General features: G+C 38.3%; 1 protein-coding gene across 1 annotated transcript in view; it reads left to right on the top strand.

Annotated features, from left to right (window-relative positions):
- Positions 1-770: 770 nt before the first annotated feature.
- The window catches only part of ABHD10 (abhydrolase domain containing 10, depalmitoylase), a 15734-nt gene continuing 4037 nt past the window's right edge, over positions 771-12467 (top strand). Inside the window, exons 1-4 of the mRNA XM_017887774.1 lie at positions 771-1408; positions 4007-4190; positions 8509-8620; positions 9465-9602. Coding sequence (XP_017743263.1) covers positions 1276-1408; positions 4007-4190; positions 8509-8620; positions 9465-9602 — 567 coding nt within the window. The 5' untranslated portion in view covers positions 771-1275. The remainder of the gene's footprint in view (positions 1409-4006; positions 4191-8508; positions 8621-9464; positions 9603-12467) is intronic.

Here is a 12467-nt window from a genome sequence, read left to right as displayed (position 1 = left end):
AAGCTACTACATAAAACTTTATGGTTGATGCTTGAGGCCCCCAGGAATTAGTTTGAAAGGTATTCAGAGCTGGAGTCTGGAAACCCTTGTACTACAATTTATTCAACTGTTTTTCTATTGTTAGCCATTCCTATTTTTTTCTTCTCTTTGCCTCTAAAAACGGTGTAGTAGATAATATGCAGTCTTAAGAACTAGTGTTGTTTTCTATAGGATAATCACAAACTGGTGCCACTGCGTTAAATGGCACTAGAATGGATGCATATTTTAAAATTGTAGATGTGGCCATGTTACTTGACAACAAATTTTAGCAATTCATCTTCCTAGCAATCATACATAAGTGCCAGTGTCTAGCATTCTTGCCAATTATTTCTTTTTTGCCAAGTGAATGGGGGAAAAAGGCATTTTTTAAATTCGTTTTTCATTTAGTGAGTTTGAGTTTGAGCATCACGTTTCCTTATATGGGGTGCCTGTTTAGAGCTGTTGGCCAATTTTATTGGAATTACTTTTTTCATTTCTAGGAGCAGCTGAATAGAAGTATTAATGTATCTATGCTACAAAATCCATTTTTCTAAGCTCTTAAGGTGTCTTTTGCCATTCAAAAAGTTTAAATTCGTATACAAGTATATATTTTATTTATGATGTTGGGGTTTTGAAATCTTGGTTAAGAAAGTCCCTTCTGTCCCCGGATTATATAATATTCTCCTAAAATTTATTTAATCCTCTCAGTTGTATTCTTCCGTTGAAATCATTTTAGTGAAATTTATTTTTGCATACAGCACGAGGAAGGGGCCAAGATAATTCAATATTTCATTAATCGGGCATCTAGATCTAGAGCGGGATGGTAATTCCAGGTTAAAAAGGCGAGATTAATGTCAGATCTTGGGAGCATTTCCAGTACAGGTTAAAACTGTCACGCGGTCGGCGGGATTGCAGGTGATGCAGCAAGCCTGGTGTCCTCGGCAGGAGACGGTTTCCCATCTAGGACCGTTGGATAGGGTTGCTTTCTGAGCTTCCAGCCCTGTAGTATCTATCAGCCCGCTGATAGGGCAGCCTCCCGACGTCACTCAAAACATCCCAAAGGCCCCAAGCCAAATCCCGGTACTACTAAAACCAACAGTCCAAAGGAAAGAGCCACGACGCGCTGCGCATGCGCGTTCTTTGCAAGCTGAAACGGGCAAGTTCCGTCTTCCAGCCTGAAGCGCATGCGCGGCCTCGGTTCCGTTGCGTAGTGTGCGCGTCTGTGGGATACTGCAGGGTGCAGGGACAACTAGGAAGATGGCGGTTGCGCGCTTGGCAGCGGTGGCGGCCTGGGTACCTTATCGGAGCTGGGGCTGGGCAGCCGCCCCCGTCGGTGGCCTTGGCGCGCTGCTTGCACTGATACCTCAGCGGGCGCCACGGTGGCTCCCAGGTCAGTGTCCGAAAGGCGGGAGTAGGATGCGTTCTTTCGAACGCCTCGGGTTCCGTCAGTTCCTGTGCTTGTGCAGTGCGTTTTTGGCGCCTGGTTCAAAAATGCTGTTTCTCCTTTCTCAACATCCCAGTTCTAGGCCTTGGTAGACTTACGGTGAAGGCTGTGAGGGGAGCTCTGCCGCGGCCCTGCGGCATTCTGGGCATCCCGGGCCCTTGCCGGCGTTTTACACTGCAGTTTAAAGAGCTCCTGCTCGCTGTCTGCCTCCCCTGCATTAAACGCCAACACTAGAAAAAATTAAAATATGCGCTTAATGCATTATTGTTAGTTACTTCTAGGAGTTTGTAGATTGCGACTCCTAAAATGCTTAGACCGACTCTCCTTTGACTTGAGGGAACCTAATAATGTGAGGCATGTTCTTTGTAAAAGTGTAGACGCCCTCATAAGCCTAATTTCTAGTTTTGTCTTCTTGCTGCACCCACTCAGTGAAAAGAACCATAATCATTATTGCACAAAGGAAACTAGAATTTGAGCCAAAAATCAGAGAACCTCGTGTATGTATATATAGTCTTTGAATTAGATCCTTTTTTTTTTTTTTTTTTTTTGGCTTTGTGTGTTGTTGACACCATTGCCACGCAGCTAGCTGTCAGATGATGCGTGGTGCTTGAAGTGGTAATTAATGTCATGGCAGAGATCTTTTATATGAAGATTTTTGTATCCAATATTTAAACTTTTATAATCAGTTTAACTTGCATTTAATTGTACGCAACCAAAAGGCATGTTACACATGCAAATACTCCTAGCAAAGTGTAGTATGTCAGTTCATTAACCAGAGTATAATATTCTTTCGTATGTTTAGCAGACATTCATTGAGCACTTACGCACCAGGCTTTGAACTAATCCTTATGTTCAAAAATGATTTATGGATATAATTATATGAATCAGTCTTCTTAGAACTTACATTAAGTAAATTGTAATCATCTCAGGGGGAAATTATGTTTCGAGAGGTGATTTCTGGAAGAGGATAGTAAGAATTTTTTTTAGTGCTCAGCTGAGTAGATAGGAAATGAATATCAATGGATCAACGTAACTGACCCTTACCAAAAGTTTTAAATTTGGCATATTTCTCTATACTTTGAAACAAGCTTTTATGTAAAAAAGGATAACTTTAAGGCCTTCAATTACATCTTTAAAAAATCAACTTCTTAATTACAAAATGGGGAAAGCTTTAGCAGCACACATGGATTCTCAAGACTGAGAAATTTTCAAAGTGGAGGACGGCTTCATTTAATATGAAAAAAGAAAATTTGTTAGGCCAAAGACTCTAAGGAAGTACACAAACCTAGTGTCTTTGGAAAGAAGAGGTGGGATTATAAATGACTCTTTTAAAAAAAATCTGCTTGTTACTTAAGAGCAAGTATGGATTTTATAATGGGGGAAAATTTGAAAAACGGTGAAATAGAATAATCTTATAAAGTTCGCCAATTGTACTGTTGTACTTAGATTACACTAAAATCTGTGTGTACCATTTACAGAAAACCAAACCAACAAATAAAACGCAAAGTGATTGCATAGGTCTACAAGAAATCTCTTTCCAAAAACGATATTATCATGTTATTTTTAAAGAAACTGCTCATTGAACCCACTTCAGCTGATAATAAAATTATGAGTTGTCACCACGGCTCATGATTTCTTGGTTGAGGTGGGCAGATGGGCGGGCAGGTGGATGGGAGTCAGTAATTAAAAGGGCACAGCACCTCCTCCTTTGAAACAATTTTCCAAGGGCAGACCAAACCTGTTTCTTCCCTGAACCCCAAGAAAGTGGGGGATGCAAGGCCAGGCATGGTGGCTCACACCTGTAATTTCAGCACTGGGAGGCCAAGGTGGGAGGATCACTTGAGCCCAGGAGTTGGAGACCAGTCTGGGCAACATAGTGGGACCCTGTCTCCACAAAAAATACAAAAATTAACCAAGTGTGGTGGTACATGTGTGTAGTGAAGCTACTGGGGAGGCTGAGGCGGGACAATGGCTTGAGCCTGGGAAGTCGAGGAGGTCCAGGCTGCCGTAAGCTAGGATTGCACCACTGCATCCAGCCTGAGTGACAAGGTGAGACCCTGTCTCAAAAAAAAAAAAAAAAAAAAAAAGGAAAAAAAAAATAGGGGATGTGAAACTTATCAAGCAAAAAATAAATTTAAAAACAAAACCAAAAATCTCACAAGAGAGGACTGAAACTGTTGCAGGTAAATCTGAATGTTAATTGATACTGTTTAGGACAGGTGATAAAGCAGCAACAGGAAAATGTTTTTCGATTAGTCTCTGTCTTTTGTTGCCTTGAAATTCCTACCTCATTGTGTATTTTGGAAGAATGAAGATTGGACTTCGCTCAAAGAAGTTACTGATGTTGGCATGATTTTAAAACTGGAGATCTCATGTACAGACTTACTAACTTAGTACTTTGAGTCTGTTCTTGTTTTTTCTATTAAATGGAAATAGTATTTAACATCAGTTCATTGAGATGAGAAAGTTAAGATCGAAAATATATATGGTTTTCCAAAGACTGAATTTACAAACCATAGTTTACTTTTTGTGTACTTTGTTTAGCTTGTAGACAAAAGACGTCACTCTCATTCCTTAATCGACCAGACCTTCCAAACCTGGCTTATAAGAAGCTAAAAGGCAAAAGTCCAGGAATTGTCTTCATCCCTGGCTATCTTTCTTATATGAATGGTACAAAAGCATTGGCGATTGAGGAGTTTTGCAAATCTCTAGGTCACGCCTGCATAAGGTAGGAACAACACGTTACTGAGAAAATATTACTACTGTTAGCATTACAATGGAGAATTACTTCTGTTCTAATCATTTGAAGTAAATGCCAGCATTTTTATAAATTATTTTAATGGTCTGTAAACTTGCGTCTTGTGATTTAGGTTAATTTTTAAAGCAACCTTTAAAAGACCTTTTTTAAAGGCCTTTGTGCCAGCTGACAACCCTGGCAGGAAAGGACGTCTTAAGGGAAGTAGTGGTAACTAAGCTCTTCAGAGGCAATAATGTATGTGACAACAAACAGATATACTAGTTGGCTTTCATACAGTCTCTTATATTATCATTTTCCACTGGGGACTTAAGGACTTTATTTGATCTCTGTTTATCTGAAAGTAATTCATGTATTTAAAAGTATTATATAATGCAAATTTCTGCTGAGTTTCCTCTTCCCTTTCCTGTAATCTAAATATGCATAAGCATAAATAGGGATAAGTGGTATTTAACTCAAGCTTGATTGTATAATTCCTAATTTTTCATACTGAGAGTTATTTTAGTAAATAACTTTATGTTATTATAAGGTCTACCTATAGCAGTCATATGTTTAGTATCTACTGTCCAGAAGAGATGGTATGATTTCGTAAGAAGAAGATCAGCCTGGAATTCAAGAAACAAGGGTTCTAGACTAAATTCTAGCAATAACTATGACAAGTAAGTTAATAAGCATTGAACCTAAGTTTGTCATCAAAAGGAGGTTGGTTGGACTAGAGATAACTTCTGAGTTATTTTCTAGCACTAACAGCCTAAAAATCTATCCATCTAAATTTTTAGAAGAGTGACTCACTAACATTCATTCAATAATTCTAGAAAATACAGCTATATATAAAACTTTCAGACTACCTGTTCAATATATTAGCATTTATGTCAATTATATGGAATTTAATCTTATTTCTTTTACCAAACTAACTGAATTATTGTATTTTCATGCTCAGAACTCTTTTAAAATCTGTTCTGACTTACTCTGAAGATTAGAGTACTTTTTGGAAATAGATTCTGAAGCACTCTACTGAGTGCTGCATAATAACAAAGAATTATAAAATATTGTACTTGCTTATGAGGACCTTTCATTCAGAGTGGGGAAACACAAGATAAAATACATGTGAGAAATTGGGCAGAAATACTCATCAGAATGTGATTGTGTCAAAAGAACAATATCCTTAATTGCATAAAGTTAGAGACAGTGGGATTGAAATAGATAAAAGAACATTGAAGAGTGAATTCGGATTTGGGTAGGAGGGAAGTGCTGTCCAAGGAGGGAAACTGTCCTGAGCAGAACATCATAATATCAAAAATATTGTTGTCACTTTTCTCTTTTGCCACTGAATAAATTTGAATCAAGAAATCACCATTTTACCAGTTCTTGAATTTCAGCTTTGAGACTATGAGAGTTATAACCAGTTCCTATCTCCCTATAAGACATAATGTGGGTTTTCTGCATTTTGGATCCTGTATGAGTATACCGTCATAAAGAATAGTGCTTCACTACAAATTTTTAGTTTGAACAGTTCCATTTTATTTGCTCTTATCAAAGTTCATCACAGTCTAATTATTGTTAACTATTGATTGTACTTTATTATAAGAGATTTTGTCTTCTATTCTCTAATTTTTCAGGTTGCTTTTGTTGGGATTTTTTGCTGTAAAATTTAGATCTTCAATGATGAAATAGTTTTATTACACAAGAAACAAAACATATGACTATATGAAAATGTTTTATTAAGATCCTATCACCATGCCTAAAATAAGACTGATTCAGATTTCAGGAATATAACATATGGTTTTAAGGCTGGTATTCTCTCATAGTTATTTTAATAGAGTTTTATTACAGACTACATCACATACTGTTGAGGCTGCTAAGGTGGAGATGTGCTACTGTTTAAAAGTTTTAAAGTTCTGAATATGTTTGGATTATCTTTGTCTGGATTGGGGTTCAGCGAGTTAACTATATTTTTTTTACTGGTACCCTATTAGTATGACCAAATATTTATATTTTCCTTCATGAAAGAGCTATACAGGTATTTTGCATCCTCACCATATATTTAGAAGGCAGTTAACTGTAAAAGATTCCGCATTCAGCCATATCCAATTGCCAACTAAGAAGAGAGAAAAGGAATTAGTTGGTGTCTTTCTCCCTTTTTCCCTCCACCCTTTCCAACCTTCTCTTACATACCCTGGATTGAGGGGGAAACAGTAACTGATTTAGACTGCACCAGTTGCCCTGTTCTATTTCCTAAGGATCCAAAATCGTTTCACTTCAAACCTAAAGAAAAATTTAATTTCTTCTCCCTCCTATTTCTTGTAAATCCCTTACTTACCGTACCAGCCATTCCACCAAAAAAGTTCATTTGAACTAGGCTCTGGGAAACAATATCAGTAAAGAAGGGTAAAGGTATCAGTAAAGAAGATGATGGAAGAAGGTATTCCAGATAAAGGAATCAACATGTGAGGTGTGAAACACATAAGAAAACATAGACTTATTTTAGGAACAGTAAGTTCTCATCAATTTATCTAAAGCAGTAGTATTCCCTGATGAAGTGAGTACTACTGTAACATTTAGTAGTAAAAAAAAAAATGACTGTAAAATTGATTGTGAAATCAGTCTGAAATGACCAGAATATAATGGTTCAAAAAAAACAGGCCAAAGCACTAAGTGTTTATGTTGCATATCACAGGGAGCACTGAAGGTAATGCTATATCAATATAATGTTAAAGAAAAAAACTGACGTGTATATAGTGACTCTGTTTAAAGACAGAGTCAGAGAGACACGAGATAGAAGGCTACTGTGATAGTCTAGGTCTAAAATGACAAATAAACACCTGCACCAGGATACTGGCCTTACCAAAGTGCAAAGAAAGGGATGAACGTAAGAAGAAATGAGAATGAATGGTGATGGTTTAGGGCAGGCGGTATTCTGTAGCCTGGAAAAACAAACTTGAATAAAACAGCCTGCTCTTAAGGAACTGACATTCTAGTCAGAGGGAGGTGAATGTTTAAAAACAAACTTGATTACAATACAATATGAAAAGTGTTGAGTACATACAAAAGAAAGTGACTGGTACTAAAATGGGGGATATATGTCAAGTGAAGTTCCACAGAGGAAGTGACATGACTTCAAGGATAACTACGAATTTAGGTTGGGGAGGACGCTGTTCTTGGCAGCAGAACAGTATGCTAAGGCTCTAAGTATAAAAGGGTGTAAAGCAGAACAGTATGCTAAGGCTCTAAGTATAAAAGGATGTAACTGGGAATTAGGATTAGTTCAGTATGACTAGAGTTTGGGTAACCTGTGGGTGTGGTATGATACTTTATACCACTGTGATTTTTTTATTGATTTGATACCCTTAAAGAGAGGTAAAATTCATAGATCAGACAGATAACTGAGCCTAGATAACTAGGAAGTTGGAAGAAGAAAGGGATGGGTTGGTGATGATAAATTTTATTCTGGTCTCCTTCCCTTCCATTAATTCGCTAAATATACACTAAGCACCTACCACTTGCAAGGAACTGATCTAGGCACTAGGAACACATTGAAACAAAGCTTGTGCCCATGTGGAGCTTTCATTCCAGAGTGGGAGACAGACCATAAATAATCAAATATATCTCAAGTAGTCATAAGTGCTATGAAGAAAATGAAGCAGAGTAAAGAATTAGAGAATGATGAAAGCAGCACAGTTTTAATAATTGAATGGTCATGGGAGGCTTTTCTGAGGATGTAACATTTGAGCCAAAGGCCTGAATGAAGTGAGGGAGCAATCTAAAGGGCTATCTGGAGGAGAGTATGCCATGTGGAGAGAAAAGCTGACGAGACGGGAACTTCAAGAAGGAAAGTGAAGATACAGTTGGGAGGGAGGGAGGGAGAGAAAACAATGAGAAATGAGATCAGAGAGGTGATCAGGCACTAAAGTATGGTAAGGACTCTAGATTTAAAGATTATAGAAAGCCTTTGGAGGGTTTGCAAGACATGGTTTTGTTTTAAAAGGATCACTCTATAGGGAAAGGCTATGAGTGTGAAAATGCAAACAGGAGACTTTTTAAGAGACTATTGCATTAAGTTCAGTTGAGACAGTGTGACTAGGACCAGGCTGGTAACAGTGGAGGAGGTGAGAAAGTGATTGGACATAGGAGATATTTGAAAGTGAATAAGCCAATTGAATTTGCTAAAATACATATTGATTGTGATGTTTTGCTATAAGCATTATAGTAATGAGGAAGGTGCTATCTTTCTTTAAAATTAAAGAAGCAAATGTATAGATATTTAGATACAGATTTTTTTCCCCTTTTCCAGATTTGATTACTCAGGAGTTGGAAGTTCAGATGGTAACTCGGAGGAAAGCACACTGGGGAAATGGAGAAAAGATGTTCTTTCTATAATTGATGACCTAGCTGATGGGCCACAGGTGACTGTTTTTGTTAAGTATGATGGTAATTACTATAACCTCATATTTAAGCTGTTTCTTTTTTTTGAGCGGGAGTCCCACACTGTCGCCTGGCCTGGAGTACAGTGGCGCGATCTCGGCTCACTGCAAGCTCTGCCTCCTGGGTTCACGCTATTCTCCTGCCTCAGCCTCCCAAGTAGCTGGGACTACAGGCACCTGCCACCACACCTGGCTAATTTTTTGTGTTTTTAGTAGAGATGGAGTTTCACTGTGTTAGTCAGGGTGGTCTCGATCTGACCTCGTGATTCGCCCGCCTGGGCCTCCCAGAGTGCTGGGATTACAGGCGTGAGCCACTGCGCCCAGCCTAAGCTATTTCTTTAGATATGAAAATGTTTTTATTTAATTTAAATGTTTAATCAATTTTGATATTTGATTTAAAATGATTCCATGATTTTTACTTTCTAACAATATATTTTTTAGGCCGGTCTTGGTGGCTCATGCCTGTAATCCCAGCACTTTGGGAGGCCGCGGCGGGCGGATCACGAGGTCAGGAGATCGAGACCATCCTGGCTAACATGGTGAAACCCCATCTCTACTAAAAATATAAAAAACTAGCCGGGCGTGGTAACAGGCGCCTGTAGTCCCAGCTACTCGGGAGGCTGAGGCAGGAGAATGGCGTGAACCCAGGAGGCGGAGCTTGCAGTGAGCCGAGATCGCGCCACTGCACTCCAGCCTGGGCGACAGAGCGAGACTCTGTCTCAAAAAAAAAAACAAAACAAAACAATATATTTTTTATTGTACATATTTTGTTTTATGTTTATAACCTGTTCTATCTTAAAGACCTAATATTTTATTTTATTTTTAGATTCTTGTTGGATCGAGCCTTGGGGGGTGGCTTATGCTTCATGCTGCAATTGCACGACCAGAAAAGGTTGTGGCTCTTATTGGTGTAGCTACAGCTGCAGATACCTTAGTGACAAAGTTTAATCAGCTTCCTGTTGAGGTAAGTCAGAAGTCACTTTGGCCACCTCAATATATTTACCCCTTATACTTCTTCTGCTCCCTCTTTCTTTGAGGGAAGGAGGGACAGATAACAATAAGTCCTTTGACTTACTGTGCTGGCCCAACTTTTGTCTTAGCTGCCTTTCTGTACACAATCTTTTTTCTACCTTTAACTATTTGGCATCTTGTTTAAGATTTCCTTTCTTCACTGCCTCTTCAAGTCATTCTGCCAAATATTTGAGACACATTAACAAAATCAAACTTTGAAGTGTCTTTTTTTTTTAGCAACATTTTCTTTATTACTACATTTACTTATTTGGATCATACATCGTGATCTCCTTTTGGTCCTCTTACTTTGTGGCATGTGGTCCCTAGGCTAGTGCCTATTCTTATGACTATGTTAGAGTGGGCTAATCAGCTGAAACTACAGTCATCCCTTGGTATATGAAGGGGATTGCTTCCAAGACCTCCCACGGATACCAAAGTCCATAGAAGGTCAAGTCTCAGAGAAAAAAAAATGGTGTAGTATTTGCACATAATCTTGTCTAAGTCATCTCTGGATTACTTAAAATACTTAGTACAATGTAAGCGCTATGTAAATTGTTGTTATGCTGTTATCGTTTAGGGAATACTGACGAGAAAAAAAGTCTGTACCTGTTCAATACAGATGTAACCTTTTTTTTCCAGGTATTTTTGATCCAAAGTTAGTTGAATCCATGGATGCAGAAACCATGAATATGGAGAGCTGACTCTCTTTGTTTTACCCTAAAAGCAGCCTCAGATCCTCTCAACAGAACTCTCCAGACAGATATTGTCAGTCAGAGTGACAGAGACACAGAAATTAAAGAAAACAGAGCAGTAGTTAAAAAATATGGTCCCTAGGCTAGTAGCAGCAGCAGCAGCACCTGAGAACTTGTTAGAAGCCCGAATTCTTGGGTTTTACTCTGAATCAAAAACTGGGGGTGTGGCCCAGCAATCTGTGTTTTAACAAACCTCTTGTAAAGTTTGAGAACAATGCTTTAGAGAATGGAGGAAGAGGAGAAGGAAATTCAGAAATAAAAAAAGAAAAAACATATGTAGTGTTGAATAGCAGAATGTCATTGATTTGCCTCAAGTTCTGCATTAATACCTGTGCCATCTATTAACTAAGTTCATTCTTAGTTCACATTGTTTTCAGCTCGTTAAGAAATAACATTGTGTGTGTATTCAGGTTTCTTACATTATTTCCTGTCAGAGCTAAAATTACAAAGCTGGTCTTCCTTGAACTTATCTCCTGTTTCGAAATTTTGTTCACTTTCTTGGTGGTTTCTTATACATAGTTGCTCAATGTCTTCATGTTTTTCCCACCATTGCCATTTGGTGGATCTAAATGTGGACTCCTCCTTGCTCCATCCTCTCAACTCAATAATACAGTGCTTCTCGGGTAGGAAATTATCTCAAAGACATGACATTGAAAAGGTGTTGATTTTGGGGGGTTGGGGGGATTTATTGTATTTTGTAATTATTGGTAAATGACAAAACCTGTGTACATTTGTTTTGGTTTTGGTTTTATGTTTGGGGGTTTTTAGGGTATCTCTGTTGCCCAAGCTGGAGTGCAGTGGTGCAATCATTGCTTACTGCAGCCTTGACCTCCCAGACTCAAGAGATCCTCCCACCTCAGCCTCCTGAGTAGTGGGACCATGGGTGTACACCACTATGCCTGGCTGATTTTTGTATTTTTTGTAGAGATGAGGTCTTGCCATGTTGCCCAGGCTGGTTTTGAACTCCTTGGCTCAAGAGATTCTCGTGCCTTGGACCCCCAAAGTGCTGAGATTACAGACACAAGCCACTGTGCCTGGTACATTTCTCAATCTCAGACACAAGCCACTGTGCCTGGTACATTTCTCTCTCTCTCTCTCTCTCTCTCTCTCTCTCTCAATCTCTCTCTCTCTCTCTCTCTCTCTCTCTCTCTGTGTCTGTGTGTGTCTGTTCACATCAGTCAGAGTGAGGATAGGGTAGATACTTTCTAAGTGACTGAGAAGATTTATAATCTGCAAATCAAGGCATTTTTTGCTAATACTTAATCTGATAAGCAGTTGTTAACAGAAGCATGTTGAGCCCTTGGTTAACTTAAAAGCATATATAAGGAAAGAGCACCAACACTAAGACCACTATCTCTTCTCCACATAAACAGCCCTAACAATGTCAATGAAGCAGATGTGGAGATTTTTACTATCTTTTATAACCCTGGGAATATTAAGCCCAGCTTTTCTCATTGCTTGTGTAAGAACTTGACCATCCTCTTAACTGACTAATCATTATCACCTTCTTTGGACACTAGAGGGCCTCGGACATGACGCACAGCTGTTTGGAATGTAAGCTTCTGAAACACATTGCCTTGATAAGTTTTGTTGGTGTAGAACTTAATATATTCTACATTTTCTTTGGGTAATGTCTTTGCTGTTTCTGAACTTTTTGTTCTTGAGGATTTGAGACATACATTTTATCAAGTTAACTTTTTTCTTCAAATGGACCGTTTTCATTTAATTCAGTGGCAGGTAACAGAGCTAGTTGGGGGCCAGGGATGCATAAAATGAAACTATTATTATTAATTCAGTGTCTCCTTAATTAGCAAAACCTCACTTCAGCTGATAATCAGTGGGACTAAGTTCTATCTGCTGAAGTATTTACAAATTCAGGAACAATCCTGAGTAGTTGAGGATAGCTAAATATCATCTTTACTTTAAATATTTGGTTCATATGTTGTTTTAATACAGAGAATGCCATGATATTAATATAGATTTATACATTTTATAGTTTTGTAGAATTTCATTAATTTTAAATCATTTGGAGACATTTAGAAGTACAGTTTTTTTTTTTTTTTTTT

The sequence above is a fragment of the Rhinopithecus bieti genome, unplaced genomic scaffold, assembly GCF_001698545.2.
Source record: "Rhinopithecus bieti isolate Rb0 unplaced genomic scaffold, ASM169854v2 scaffold_17936, whole genome shotgun sequence".
In the NCBI taxonomy this organism is placed as follows: domain Eukaryota; kingdom Metazoa; phylum Chordata; class Mammalia; order Primates; family Cercopithecidae; genus Rhinopithecus; species Rhinopithecus bieti.
Note: the sequence above shows the minus strand (reverse complement) of the source record. Positions and strands in the feature narration are given on the sequence as shown.